Source organism: Ostrea edulis, chromosome 2 (genome assembly GCF_947568905.1).
Source record: "Ostrea edulis chromosome 2, xbOstEdul1.1, whole genome shotgun sequence".
NCBI classification, from domain to species: domain Eukaryota; kingdom Metazoa; phylum Mollusca; class Bivalvia; order Ostreida; family Ostreidae; genus Ostrea; species Ostrea edulis.
Genome location: NC_079165.1, coordinates 11,779,027 through 11,795,454, shown reverse-complemented (window position 1 = coordinate 11,795,454; position 16,428 = coordinate 11,779,027). Strand labels below are relative to the sequence as shown.

The window sequence follows — 16,428 nt, the reverse complement described above, 5'->3', positions numbered from 1 at the left end:
AAATTCACCAACTTCTCTTGATTACAAAATAACGCACATTACTTATGCTATACTATTACAGTGGTGTTATTCTTGAAACTGTATCTATTAAAACAAAAGAGATATCTGCCTCTATATTAGGTTGGTATTAATTTCTACCCTGATAGTGTTTTAGCCGAACAAAAAATGAATTTAGGGCAAACATATGATTTATACTGTACCAAGTTTAGTAATTTCTAGAACAATTAAGTGCTTGTGCATGTGCTTAGCGCTTCTAAAGGGTCATTAAATATTGTAAGGACAAAACCTGGTATACAGACTCACTGGCATACCGACCAACCTATAGATAGGTGCAACACCATCTCCCTCCCTTATTCAAAAGGGACCATTAAAAGGTGTATGCTGCACACAAATGTCTTTTGGAAAACATACTATAACACTAAACTTTGTCATACTTTTTTTCAACTTGCTTAACTTTGATAAGATAAAACTTAAAATAAAAAGCTTGATGTAGTATGGTGTTTTACTTACCAAAACTAGCTGTGATGAAACAAGGCCGCAAGTTCGGCGGGTCTAAATCAATCCAAATCGCTGATCAACAACGGCAATCCTTGTCGTCTGCAAAACGCTCTCGAACTCTACCGGAAACTCTTTTCTGTGGTGCGTAGGAATCTCTCCTCGTGGTGATTTTCGGCAATCTCCGTCAGTCAGTCGTTAAGTCCCGGAAGTTCATAATATAGTGCACTTACAACAACCCTCCCCCCTTTTAAAAAACTGTGGGGTGCTCCTGCACCGCTCGGAATGCGCACTAATATCAACACAAACTGAATTTTCCAAGTTCTTCCGAGGTAAAATATCTCCAGTTCAGGCAACAATTATTTTTTCGCATGTCTTTACACAAGTAAAAAAAAAATTTCACAATCACAAGAAACGCACCATTCAAGTTGCATCGGTCCCGCATTAACGGGGTAAATCCCTTTTTACAATGATTTCTCCATAAACTGTAATAACTACAATATCCTCCTGTACTGAATATCCTCAAAAATTAAATCCAACAGTCAGAATTGAACAAATTAAATGGCAAGAACACAATTAATAATCACTGAAATATGTATCTATTTACATTTCCTATTCCTTCTAGTACACTTGCACATAAATCAAATCAACTAAGTCAAAATCTATGGTCCAAACAAATTGAGGGCATTCCTTAACGTGTCGGAGGCAACTTTTCCTGTTGTAGTGTACCTCATGGTGGCCATCTTCTCTATGACTTCTCCAACATAAATGGGACTATTGAGTCTGATGTCGCGCGGCGGCATGTATGGTGCATCTGTCTCAGCCAACAGCCTGTCTTCCGGAATGTCCCGGAGTGCCCTCAACTGCTTTTGGTCAAATTTGGTGATTATGTGGGTGAAGCCAAAATATGTATTTGTGAAATTTGCCCTCCAATGGGCAACGGTTATGGAGTCACCAGTAAAACAGTGTAAAACAATTATCTGGTCTCTCTGGCAACAGGATTTTAGGAGACCCAATGCTCTGTTATATAATTCGCTGGAGTAAATATCTGACGGAAATGACCGAATATGAAGAATTAAAGGTATGTGAGGACGAGCTCGCTCTAGAATTTCAATCAAAAAGTTTTCCTGTTGTTTTACATCTGCAGATGTCCGACTTGTATCCAATCCTACTTCCCCTACCGCTGATACTCTGGTATTTGTGATTACGTTAAAAATTTCTCTCTTTGCTCTGGTGTACTCTCTGCCACCTACTTCGGATGGAGTCCGACTGCCACCTTCCACTTCGCATGAAAGGGTATAGTTTCCGGGTAACTATCTGGATCACAATATATTACCAAGCCACCCTTCAAATTAACGGGTGTTCCTGGTGGTCTTTCCATCTGTTGAGACAGCCAACAGTCCATAGTTAGAGCCACAGGGTCACGGTATAATCTCTTGCTGGTCCTATCCAAATGGAAATGTGAATCAAACACATTATAAATAGAAAAGGTGGATTCTACGGGTACCGTGGGTAACGGTTTTTGAATCTCACTGTACACAAGTATACGTGTATCCTTTGTTGAGTGCACACTTTGCACAGCATTTGTCTCCTCATCAGAGTCAACTGGCCCCTCCTCTTGACTAACCTGACCAATTTCCAACACCCGAGCCAATACAGAATGGACGATGGCGTATTCCATGTTTTTATCGCTTCCACATATTCGTCACCGATTGCCCTTCTATTTTTATTCACTTTCCGACCTAAAAAAAACTAACTTCACGCTTACAAAGGTCACACTTGCGAGCTTTTAATTTAATTCCGTACTGACGGAAGCGCTCAAACACATTTTTCAAAATTTCCAAGTGATTTTCAAAACTTCTACCCATCATTAATATATCGTCGAGAAAACACAGAACAATCTGCCATGTTAATCCCCGTAATACCAAGTCCATGACTCTGGCATAAGTGGACGGTGCGTTGCAGAGACCGAAACTCATTCTTGTAATTTAAAACAGTCCATATTTTGTGATGAACGCTGTTTTTGGTCTGTCTTCTTTTCGCACATTCATTTGCCAGTACACACTGTTGGCGTCTAGTTTGGAAAACCACTCATTACCCTGAAGGGTATCCAGACACTCCTCTATCAGTGGTAACGGATAGATCTCTTTCTTTGTAATTAAGTTGATTTTCTATAATCGATCACATATCTCACTTTTCCATCTGATTTCCTTATCAGCACCGGAGCAGCAGCCCATTCTGCGACACTAGGTTCAATGACCCCAGCTTGAAGCATTTTTGCTAGCTGTTCCTTTTCTTCTTCAACAAATTGTAATGGTGTTCGTCTAATGCGTTCTTTTATCGGTGCGGAATCACCTGTATCGATTCGATGTTCCACTTCTTTAAATGTTCCAATATCGAAGTCGTCTTTAGAAAAAATGTCTTGATAGTTGAGCAACAATGTCCTTAATTGTTGTTTTTCTGTCGGCGACAAGTGAGAACTTGATTTTTTGAGCATTTTTTCCAGTTTTTCAGGCAGTTCTTCTGAATTATCACCCTGTATGATCTGACTTGCCCTAATATTTGATTCTATCTCATTTACTATTTCCGCTTGGGCTATCACAGAGTTCTTTTTAATCGTGTAATACCTATCGCTAGCATTTACCAGACAAACATCTGGTTGGTTTTGATCTTTGTAAAAACATCGGGGTAATAAGATTGGTATTTCTGATTCACTAGGTTCGATGACATAATTTTCAATGGGTACTTCAAGCTTTGCTTTGACATGCATCACTTATTTAGGGGGAATAACTATCTTTTCTCGACTATTACTTTCGATACAACTGGAATTGTTCTCTTCACCCCAGAGGACATGTCAAGATTTTCCCCTCCTATATTGAATGTACATTTCTTTAAATCCACACTTGCCCCATATGCTACCATGAAATTCAACCCCAGCAACATATCATCTGATATTGGTGCCACGTATACCTCCGTCTCATAAAATTTAGATCCTAATTTTAACTTCACTGGCCCTACCACCACAGTTCGCATTTTCATGCCTCTACCTGCAGCATCAATAATACTTTCTCTTTTCGTGGGTGGTTTATGCTTAAGCGACTCATAAATTTTATCGGAGATAATAGTGACTTCCGCTCCTGTATCTACAGCGGCAACCAATTGACTGTTTTCCACACACACATCCAGTCGTAATAGCGACGTCGTCCCTAACTTCAATGTGGTCAACGATGGAGGTATCTCTTCTATGTTCATCTCACTCTTTTTTTTCCGTCCTGATCAAGCAGTTTTCCATCGGATGGTTTATGATCCGTTGCGTTGGCTTTTGATTTTAGCTCGTCACCACTACCCTTATTTTCTACGGTGAACTCGGTAGGTGTGGTGACGTCATGTTTTGTTTTCGCAACTTCCACTTTTTGGTCAACTTCTGGCTGAATCACATGTTTATCGGTCATAACATCCTCCTTTTTGGTCAAAACTGTACCTAGTGAACCCATATCAATCTCACTAACCTGATCCACCTGTTCGGCTCCTCGCACTGTACTGTCTATACTACTAACAAGTCCTTCAATTACATTAGAATTATATTGGCGGTTTTCTACAGTGCGGATCGGAGCGACGCCACCTACCCCGACCCTTTCTCGTTTAAATCATCTTTCTTGGGTTGCTCTTTTGAGTCACTAAAGCGAACTCTTCTTGCCTTAGTGCAATTTCTTGAGATATGCCCCAGCTCGTGGCAGTTGTAACACTCATATTTGGAAGGATCCCTTTTCATTTTCCCCGTAATATCGGGGTTTCTGTCAAAAGTTTTAGGTGTTGCTGCAAAACTCATCGCAGTCACTGAATTCTGGACACTTTCCATTTCTTTGCGCCATCTGCGTTCCATATTTTTCATCTCTTCTTGCACTGCCTTAAGATCCTGGCCAACATTATCCTGAACTTGGCCCATGTGAGTTTGGAACGATTTTAAACCCTTGTTCACACTCTCTGAGATTTTTTCTACACATTTCACTAATTGATCCGTGTCTTCAGATTTTACCAAATTAACTGCAGTTTTTTCCTCATCTGACTCGTCCGAGGCATCAACTACTTCCCGATAGTCCACCTTTTCCGAACACTGCTTTGTCATTATATTGTTGTCATTTTATCCGTTCGAGGGCCTCATCCACAGTTGTAGGTCTGAACGAAGCAGCTATACTCCCAGCATGCTTATCCACGCACCCTTGACATAACTTAGTTATAACTTCGCTGGTCACATATTCTTCCGGTAAGTCTGAAAAAGCTTTGTCAGCAAGACTTAGCAAGCGCTCAGCCCAATCATCAAGGTCTTCACCGACATACTGTTTGGCGCCTTGAAACTGGATTCTTACGGTCTCTGTCAATTTTTTCAAATTGAATCGCTTTTCCATACACTTAACTAGTTCACTATAACTAATGTTCTTGTTCCGCCTTACCCGACCAAGGCAAAATCTAGCTGCGACACCTGTAACTGCCCAACATAAGTGAGCACGTTTTTCCTCTTCGGTTAAGCCGGTCATTTCAGCATACATTTCCAGTTTTCCAAGAAAAGAAACCCAATCACCCCCTTTATCGGATCCATCAAATTTCAGTGACTTCAACATAGTAGTTTGTGGCGCCATCTTCGGATTTGCCTTTTTCATATCAGTTTGCGGCATCAAACCATGAGACTGGGACACTTGGTGTAGTGAACGGTGTTGAGTAAGCGGACTGGGTCACCGGCATTTGCCCAAATGTCTGCGATACTGATGGAATCGACTTATTTGTGGTCCATGATGATTGAACCGGTGCCGTGTGAGCAAATAATCCAACACTTGTGGGTGAGTTATTCGGCCCCATGCCCGTGATTACGGGAGATGGCCCTACCGGCCTTCGTGAATTTAACTGCGACACCGGTTGAGATCGCACCAGAACAAGCCTCCGCTTTCTACTTGTTGCGCCAGTGCTGGTAATACTTGGTGAGAATGCCAATTATTTGGGCGGCTTACTACTAACTTGGTTCTGGTTTATCGAAATATTCCTTATACCAAGACACCGGTTTCTTTTCACTTTTGATTTTATCTCCAGTCTCCACTGGTGTATTAATCATACTTCCTTTATCGCCATACCTTAACGAAGCACTAGCGGCGTGTGACAACTGTCCACTTAAAGTTTGTTCAAACACATCTGGTGGTATTAATGTTTCCGGCCTTTCCCTGATTTCCCTTACAGTTTCCTGTTGTATCGATACCTGGGAAAACCTATCCTCAAAATCACCCAGCTCGTCAACATTCTCATCAGTAAATTGAAAATCACTCATCGGTGTAAAATCAATATAATTCAGAATTTTGTGCATGCGAATATATGGCACGGTCATAAGAATGTCCGGAGTAATATCCCCTTGCTTACGCAACTCCCAAATTCTATCTGCTGTTGTTTCTCCGATTGACGGAATTGTCAACAAATCCTCATGCGCACAGATATTAATGTTCACAATCTGTTTTTCGCACTCATTTTCATCGTATTCCAACATTTTAAGTATATTTTTCAATCAAAACACCCGAGAAAAATTATGTGTGCTCGTTTTAACGCGGTATTTGACTTCACTTATCACTTTGAAACAAATAATACACACAAATTTTATTATTTTCACTTGATGTCACTAAGTTCTTAATTGAGAAGGGATTTTTCTCTTTTCCTAAACACTAAAACAATTCTCCGGGCCAAAATGATCAATTACAAACAATTTCTTCCTAATTTAATCTTAAATTGTCGCAATAATCACAAATCTCCTTCAATATTCTGGTCAAATTTTCTCACGAAATTTCGTGTTTTTGTTAACACTTCAAACGTACGTGTTTTACACAAAAACTTTTTCTTAATCAAACACAGTACTTACTGTTTATCAAGAAAATTATTTCCAACACTATTTCTCCGGAATGAAATCACATTTGGTCAAATTCAGTCCTTTGAATTTTCCGCCTCCATTACTTAATGGCACGTCGTTCTATTTTTTTTCGCAACACAATTTCACAGGAATTCGGTATTTAAACCCAGCGAGCAGTCGCCATTTGATGTAGTATGGTGTTTACTTACCAAAACTAGCTGTGATGAAACAAGGCCGCAAGTTCGGCGGGTCTAAATCAATCCAAATCGCTGATCAACAACGGCTATCCTTGTCGTCTGCAAAACGCTCTCGAACTCTACCGGAAACTCTTTTCTGTGGTGCGTAGGAATCTCTCCTCGTGGTGATCTTCGGCAATCTCCGTCAGTCAGTCGTTAAGTCCCGGAAGTTCATAATATAGTGCACTTACAACAAGCTATTTGTAGAATTATCTTTTAGTGTGTGTATAAAATTAATTAACTGGAAGACAGGGAAAAGTGTATTTGTTTGTTTGCATTCCCCCCACTTATTTAATTCTTAAAGTCTTTTGACTCTTTGATGATGCAAAACTTGGTGGTGGTCTCTTTCTCATGTCTCAACACAAGCTGACAGGCTGCATCAGCAGCTGGAGATACATAATCCCCCATGTTAAACGAATGCAGCTTTCATTAAGGGTAGCTAGGAAATCATAAAAGAAGATAAACGTCTACAAAACAGGCAATAGCATGTCAGGAGAGTGGATTGAAATATACAAGAACAGTCAACATGGGCATGAACGTACAGTACACAAGAGAAAATGACCATACAATTACAGTATTAACAAGTGATGCAGAGAGATAATGTTCATGTGGTCTAAGTTGTGTTGTACATTGCATTCAGTTTTCGAAGCTTTTTATTCTGATGATCCATTAATAAATTATTTTGTTAAGAAAAATGTCCATTGAGGGTAAAAAAAAAAAAAAATGATATGCATTTTTAAAAATTATTTTCAAACATTTCGGTTTGTTGACATGATGATGTCATTGTAGGTCTGATATTAATTCATAAGTTACCCTCAGGTTATCTTCTTCTCTATGGTGATAAACATACACTATATTTCTACATAAGTTACCCTCAGGTTATCTTCTTCTCTATGGTGATAAACATACACTATATTTCTACATAAGTTACCGTCAGGTTATCTTCTTCTCTATGGTGATAAACATACACTATATTTCTACATAAGTTACCGTCAGGTTATCTTCTTCTCTATGGTGATAAACATACACTATATTTCTACATAAGTTACCCTCAGGTTATCTTCTTCTCTATGGTGATAAACATACACTGTATTTCTACATAAGTTACCGTCAGGTTATCTTCTTCTCTATGGTGATAAACATACACTATATTTCTACATAAGTTACCCTCAGGTTATCTTCTTCTCTATGGTGATAAACATACACTATATTTCTACATAAGTTACCCTCAGGTTATCTTCTTCTCTATGGTGATAAACATACACTATATTTCTACTTTTAATATCAACACAATGATACCTTATTTTCCTCTACCCAATATTTGTTTTCATACGTTGAGACGTGTATTTGGATACCTAGCATTATAATTCTTTTTAAAGCCCCACTTGCCAAAGTACCGAAAAGTTGTATTTTGTTAGGGACCTGATAGACTTTCAGTGGCGGATTTAAGGGGGCACAGCCAGTGCCCCCCCCCCCCCTCCCCCATAATTTTTCAAATTTAAACTCCCGGGGAAATAAATGTAAATTTTTTTTTATTAATTTCTTGAATTATTTTTATATTGGGAGACCTTAATTTTTTTGCCAAAACCCTTAAAATTTGCATCATTTTATTCATTTTACCTTATAAAAAATGATAGAAATTAGTACAAATGAATGAATAGGAGACATATTTCAAGCTCTATAAAATCTGTAAAAGCCTCAAGGCGGCACCCGGCCTCATAAAGTGGTGTCCTCCCCCTCCCCGTAACCGCAATTCCTGGATCCGCCCCTGGCTTTCAAAATAACAGTTTAGAACATTCCCCAATGGGGAGGGGGGATCACAATCACATATGAAAGGTGAAGATAAGGAACAGTAATCAATCTCATGACTCGTATAAGCAATCCAGTTCATGGCCTTTAGGCACTTGTGAACAGGATACTTCAACCACCTTGGGTTCCTTGATTTTTTCCCTATATATCATTTTACGTCTTTAAACATGTCGTCCATAATGTTACAGATAAGTGAAATTTTACATATATATGTATAGCTCTTATCCTTGGACGAATTTGGCTCCACTTGTTTGGCACGCTGTTTTTGGCTATATTTAGATCTAAAACTTCATAGTTATTTCGGATTCCAAACATTTCGGTTGAGCATCACTGAAGAGACATTATTTGTCGAAATGCGCATCTGGTGCATCAAAATTGGTACCGTATAAGTTTTACATATATATAATTACAATGAAAAAAAGAACAACACTTTTAAACAATATTTATATTTGCATGTAAATGTCTTGAATGAGTGGGTTTTCTTTTCTTTTTTGTGGGAGGGGTTTCTTGAATATCTTACCTGCTAGTTTTCCCCGCTTAGTGAACACACATTATAGGTTCTTCGGAAGAGTTTTAAATACGGTGCACCTTTAAATACGTCCCTTTCGCCTGGAGACGGGAAAGTCCTTCAAAGCAATCACCCAGACCCAGACCATAAATAACGCGTGATTTCTAATACCTACAGACCGCAAAAGAGCATTCACCCAGACCCAGAGCATATGGTAATGCGGGAGTAGTATAACGCGGCTCGATGGCCGGTTCAACTGAGTGCACTTTTGAGGTCAAAAGGTCAAGTTTGAGAACGGAGTGGGGAGCAGGCGAGGTAGGGCGTTGGTAAGGTAGCGCGTGTCGAGGTAGCGCTAAGGCGGCGCGTGCCTAGTGCAGTGGTGTGCAGGGGTAGGCCGATATGAAGTAGAGCGCGTGCTATGACGCAACAATGGGTCGATAGCACTATGACGCAACAATGGGAAAGAATCGATAACACTAACTAAAGTCGCTATGACGACGAGACCTGTGTGAATCCTTTAAAAATTCAGAATGAAAAACGCATGATGTGAAGTTTACACATTTATTAAATAAACAATTTAATTAATTTAGAGAGTTATTGACGTTGTGGAACATTCTATATGACGCTGTGGGTGAGCTAGGACTGGAACATTATAGCTGGCGTTGTGGAAAAACCTGCTTTTCTATGACATCACAATAAGTATATAAACGCAATACACAATTTGCGTTGTCACTTTCATCAGCATGTCTGAGCGAATACCCAACGACTTACGGAATAGCAGAAATGGGGTCCTAACCAATTATATTGAACAGCGATTGAGATTTTTAGAGGAACAACTACACATACAGCGAGAGCGTGAATTAGAACTCCGCAGAGAAAACTGGCGACGAGTGAGATTTTTACAGCGGGGCGGGGGGATAGCCAGAGAAAAACGCCAGTTAGTGTCGGAATATTATCGAATCAAGCTCGACAGAGGCCGCCATTCCAGGAAATTTAAAGTGAAACAAAATGTGTACAACGTTACTTTCAAAGAGCTTCCAGATTCTTCAATTATTCGGCGATTATTCAAAGATATGCTCAAAAATGTGAAACGGGAAATGCAGTGCAATCCCAATGATTATGTACGGCTCAACATTCGACACCCGTCTTTGGATTCCGAGATTTGGGTCGAATTTTACCCAGTCTAAAAACCTCAACGAGGATAAAATTTTAAACAAAATAGAAGCCGTACAGCAATCTAAAAAAGAGTTCCTGATGACAGACGGAGCCACACAGTTAGATTTTTTTCATGTCAAATATCCTCAAGGGAGTGGCGGTGGTATGAAGAAAAAGCATCTACAAGTCGATAAAAAGAAATTTAAGATCTCCAAGAGAGCCATCGTTCGTATTAACAACCCCGACGATTCCTTATGTCTTCCTCGAGCTATTGTCGTGGCACAGTTACACAGTCAAAAACCCGAGGTTCCGGACCCCGAATGGGAGAAGAAATGGAAACGTATGAGACTTGGAGATGTACGAGCTCTCGACCAGAAACGACGGGCCTTAGCGCTCATGGAACTCGCTGGGTGTGCAAACGACCAACCGTGTGGGCCTCAGGAATGGGAGAAATTACATCAGGTCTTGGCTCCCGAGTATCGCTTGAAAATATTTCAATTTAAGACAAACACGCAGCGATTACGATTAGACCCCATCTACAGAGGTCAGGGGAGGGGAAAATGTTTGAACATCCTGATGGATAACGAGCATTACGATACCATAACATCGATGGCGGGAGTGACGGAAAATACATATTATTGTGATTACTGTGATGTTGGATATAGCCACATCGAAGACCACCGTACCGTCTGTCCTCACCGCTGTTCGTTTTGTTTAGCCGATTCTCCCTGTACCACGGACGGCACCCGCACGGAATGTGCTCATTGTAAGGGTTTTTTCAGAAATGCTGCGTGTTACCAGACCCACTTGAAACCTTACAGTAGCAATACCGCGACAACCGTGTGTAATTTAATGGGACGTTGCGACCAGTGTCAGAAATGGATGTCTAAGCAATTATTAAAGGGACACGCGTGCGGCGGAAAAACGCAATGTCACATCTGCAAGAAACTCGTCACCACCCCACATTTCTGCTTCGTTCAAAAGAAACCCAAGCCCAAACGCAACAAGGAATTGAAAATGTATATTTATTACGACTTCGAATGTACACAGGAAAACGGAATTCACACCCCTAACCTCTGTGTGGCCGAACGCGTGTGTCAACATTGCGACAGTTTAGGCATCGACATGCGGTGTGATCACTGTCATGCGTTTGGCTCGCAACGCCGCTTCGTATTTCAGGGCCCCGACACCTTAAAGCAGTTTATGGAATGGTTGTTACAATCCGAGACGGACGAGAAGGGTAATGTGACTTTCAAGCACGATGAAACGACCGTCATTGCGCACAATTTCAAGGGATACGATGGGCAGTTCATCTTGAACTATCTAGTGCACACGGCCTGTATCAAACCCGCAGTCATCCTCAACGGCAGTAAAATCTTGTGTATGGGTGTGTTCGGCTTGAGATTCATCGATTCTTACAATTTCCTCCCCTTTGCCCTGGCCAAGATGCCCTCTGCGTTTGGATTAACAGAACTGAAAAAAGGTTATTTCCCCCACTTTTTTAACACGGAACAGAACCAGAATTACGTGGGGCCTTATCCCGATGCGCACTACTACAATCCTGACGACATGTCGATAACCAATCGCGAGGCCTTCTATACCTGGTACACTCAACAGGCCGGGAAAGTGTTCGATTTCCAGAAGGAATTCCTGGCTTACTGTATCTCGGATGTGGATATTTTACGCCGGTGTTGTGCGCAATTTAAGTCTACCCTCTACGGACTCGTCCGCGTCGACCCGTTTCAGGAATCCATCACTTTTGCTAGCACGGCTAATTTAGCGTATCGCCGAGGATTCATGGCACAGGACACCATAGCCATCATCCCCAATATGGGATATCAACCGTCGCGCCGCTACTCGGGCAAGGCCTGTCGCTGGCTCACCTCCCTGAACCGCAACATACGTCATGCTAAGAACGGGGGCGAAATTACTATAGGCCCTTATACGGTGGACGGCTACGAGGAGGAATCCCTCACCGTGTACGAATTTTACGGCTGCTACTGGCACGGGTGCCCCACCTGTTATCCGAATCTGTTGACGGAAACCCACCCCCATCGAGTCCAGCAGACGTATCAAACCCTGTACGAGCAAACCTTGAAACGCGCCGCCGCCTTAGAGCAACAAGGATATACCGTCGTGAGCATCTGGGAACACGAGTTTGATCGACAAGTGAAAAACAATCCAGAGTTACAAACATTACTACGAGACCTCGATATTCAGGACCCCTTAAATCCCCGCGATGCCTTATACGGAGGTCGTACCAATGCTACTCGCCTGTATTGCGAGGAGGGAGACATGCGATACGTCGATGTGTGTTCTCTGTATCCTTACGTGTTGAAATACAGAACGTTTCCCATCGATCATCCTCAAGTCATCACCAGCGATTTCAAGAATGTGAGAGAGTACTTTGGTCTCATTCGTTGTCGTGTCCTCCCACCCCGAGGTCTGTATCATCCCGTCTTACCCTATAAGACGGGAGGAAAATTACTTTTCCCCTTATGCCGAACCTGCGCCGAACATCGCAACTTAGGACCCGACGATCGATGCAGTCACAGCGATTCAGAACGCAGTCTGACTGGCACCTGGGTGACCGTAGAAGTACACAAAGCTCTAGATCTCGGCTATCGGCTCGACCGCATCTATGAAGTCTGGCATTTTGAAAAGACCAGTCAGGACTTGTTTCGATCTTACATCGATACTTTTTTAAAAATTAAACAAGAAGCTTCCGGATTCCCCGATCATTGTCAAACGCCCGAACAAAAACAAGACTACATCGATGAGATCCGGCGCCGGGAAGGCATCTTCATGAATCTAATAGACATCGAGAAAAACCCCGTCCGTAGAACCATTGCCAAACTCTTTTTAAATTGTCTCTGGGGAAAATTTGCACAACGATTACAACTACCACAAACACAGTATTTAACCGAAGAAGAAGAATTACAGAAAAAATTACAAGATGCCACTCTAGAAATCAAAGGAGTCGAGCTGCTGGAAAATCGAGATCATCCGGAAACTGACATGATGCTAATCAATTATCAAGAGAAAGAAGAATTCCTAGAAGACTGTCCTTTTGGAAACGTAGTGCTGGCTTGTTTTACCACCGCACACGCTCGTTTACATCTCTACGAGACGTTAGAACCTTTGGGGGATCGCGTCCTCTATTTTGATACCGACAGCATCATTTACCAACATGACGAGACCCAATTTAACCCTACCATTGTCAACAGTTTAGGCGGCTGGACCGATGAATTGAGTGGAGATCGTATCATCAAGTACATGTCGGGAGGCCCTAAAAATTATGCATACGAGACCCAGGGGGGAAAATCAATGTGCAAAGTCAAAGGACTGACGCTCAATTATCGCGCTTCTAAGATCGTCTCACTCGCTACCTTAGAAAAAATGTTAAAAGGAGAAGAAGAAGAAGTCCACGTGCGTTATCCTCACTACATTCAGAGAACGCGCCAGCATGATGTTCGCACCATCCCCTTAGTAAAGAAATACCGCGTAGTGTACGACAAGCGACATCGGGTTCACCATTACAACACGCTTCCTTATGGATATTAGGTATAAAAAAGGAAACGCGTCTTGAGAAAAACATCAGTCTGCAAAATGAGTAAATACGGATCACTACAGAATCCTTCAGTGCCTTCCTATGGTGAATTATCGGCTCGTCTAGCGTCATTTCATACAGTCCCCGATATTCTGTTGAACTTATTACCTAACATTGCAGAAGCCGGATTCTTTTACAAAGGAATGGATGATCATGTGCGTTGTTTTCATTGCACATTGTCTCTCAAACATTGGGAACCCGGGGACGATCCTTGGATAGAACATGCCTATTGGAGCCCTCATTGTGCTTACGTGTTGTGCAATAAAAGTGTCAAATGGGTACGACAAGCCTTCAATGCCTATGCCCGCGCTAAAGACAGTGATCGCGATTGGGGAGACTTACCCTTAGACGCGGCAGGGAATCCAATGTGTACCCAGAAATGTCACATTTGTTTAGAACGAGACTTGAGAATTGGTTTTTTACCTTGTGGTCATTTATGTACTTGTGCTATGTGTGCTTCAGGACTTAGAACATGTCCTATTTGTAGAGATTCTTTTGTAGAAACGGTTCGTATTTTTACTTGTTAATAAATATGTATGATCCCATGAACTTGTGTCATTTATCAAGATGTATGCCTACGAGACTGGCCCCGTTTCAATTGAAACATGAATTTACTATGGTGGTGGCGGGTCCCTCTAAATCGGGTAAAACGGAATTTGTGAAGCAACTGGTACAAAATACGCAGTGGATATCACCACCCCCCGAAAAAATAGTATGGTGTTATCGAGAATGGCAACCGGCTTACGAATCATTACAAGAGTCGGTGACATTCGTTCACAACATTCCTCAAGACGATGAGAAATTAGTCGCCGATCTCACTACTCGCCATTTACTCATTTTTGATGATATGATGGGCGGTAAAGCTATAGAATCTATTGTAGATTGGTTTACGCGCAAAGCGCATCATCGTAATACCAGTGTTATATATATCACGCAAAATCTATTTGATCGGGCCGTGCAACATCATACTATCAGTCTGAATGCCCACTATCTCGTGTTGTTTAAAAATCCTAGAGATAAATCTCAGATTGGGGTATTAAGTCGCCAATTACAAATGCCTCATTTATTACCCGCGTATGATGAAGCCACCAGTATTCCTCACGGGTATTTACTAGGCGATTTAAGTCCTCAGACCCCCGAGGATTTAAGATTAAGAAGTCAACTCTTTTCTACCTTAGCGGTGCACATGCCACCGAGAGTATAAATATCATTATGAATGACTATTCATTTCATTTCACAAACAACTTTCATCATGGGTAGACCTACAGCCAAGAGTAAATTAGTGAAAACGTTACGACGTTTACAGCGGGAACGGGATCCCGTTCAACGAGCCCATCTCATTGAATTAGGGCGTAAAGCCTTACTCAACTGGTTTGCCATGGGCGCTAAAAATTTATTACGAGGAGTCTTACCCGTGAATAAACTCACGGGGCGTTTCATTCAAGCACATCGTCACGACTTGAATGTCATTGCCAATAAGAATGCGAATGAAGAAGATCGTAAAAAAGCCATTTTGAAACGGGGTGGAGCCGGATTCTTAGGAGGGACCATCATTCGTCATTTGTTCAAATGGGAAACGGGGCAAAAACGTAAAAGACGTCCCCGTAGTGTGGCGAGAGTCGTGAAGCAAAAGAAAACACATGTGTTAACCCCCTCCCTCTTAGCCTTAGCTAAGAAAAGAAAAAAGAAAGTTCCTAAGAAAGTTCCGAAACTCATCATTCACCGGAAGACCCACGATCCTAAAACCAGTGTCCTGGCTCCTTATCTCTTGCGCATGGCTAAATTTCCTAAGAAGAAGAAGACCCCTAAACTCATCGTGAAAATCCCTTTTTCGAAATATATGACACCTCAAAATACCCCACCCAGGAAAACGAAGACTTTAGCAGAACTGAAACAAGGATTAGCTGAAAAGAAAATGGAACGAGCCATGCGAGGACCCATAGGAACTTCCAGAACCACCGATACAGCCTTACCCAGTTTTGGTCAAACCTTTGGGGGTATGACACATTTTACTCCCTTAAGCACATCCACCCCTAAGCAGAAATACAAATGTCGATATTGTCCTCTGCAATGCAATTTGAAAAGTAGCCGCGATCGTCACGAGGAGACCGTTCATCACGGGCGTTTCAATCCCCAACACCCGAGCGCGTAACACTATAAAAAGCAGGGGGAATGTGCACAGACCTTCATTATTACACTATGGCTGATACGAAGAAGTGTGAATCCCGATTAAGACCTCATTTACCCCTCTTGCAAACCTTAGCAGCTCCTCATTATTCCTCTAAATTAAAGAGAGAGGTCATCAAATATTGTTCCAATGACTGCATTCTAAAGATTTGTGAGATCGTGTACAATATATTAAAAGGGGTGATTCCTCTCACTCCCGCTCAGAAGCGACAACTTGGTCCTAAGAAGCACATCTTAAGACGCATGGTGCAGCCGCAACCCGTGAAAAAACGACGAGCGTTACTCAATCAGAAAGGAGGTTTGGCTTCATTCGTTTGTGGAATTAACAAAATTTGCAAATATCCCAATAGAAGATGAGTCGTAAAATGGTATTAGTACCCGAAGCCATGCTGAATGAGTTGAAGGGAAAATTACCCAAGCCTCCCGAATTTCAATCGACCGTGGGGTTACGCAGTGAATTAGATGACATCGAACATCGAGATGATTTAACCGAGGGGGAAAAAGTAGCTTTGTATGGCCATCAACTTCATCGATATCGACAATATTT

General features: G+C 41.7%; 2 protein-coding genes across 2 annotated transcripts; one reads left to right on the top strand and one right to left on the bottom strand.

Annotated features, from left to right (window-relative positions):
* Nucleotides 1–2,653: 2,653 nt before the first annotated feature.
* On the bottom strand, nt 2,654–3,265 carry LOC130052387 (uncharacterized). Its single transcript, XM_056157229.1, has one exon. It carries the CDS (start codon nt 3,263–3,265, stop codon nt 2,654–2,656), a length of 612 nt encoding a protein of 203 aa, XP_056013204.1.
* Nucleotides 3,266–10,042: 6,777 nt separating this feature from the next.
* On the top strand, nt 10,043–13,648 carry LOC130052386 (uncharacterized). The gene has a single exon (XM_056157228.1). The coding sequence runs from the start codon at nt 10,043–10,045 to the stop codon at nt 13,646–13,648; it is 3,606 nt and encodes a 1,201-aa protein (XP_056013203.1).
* The last annotated feature ends 2,780 nt before the right edge of the window (nt 13,649–16,428 follow it).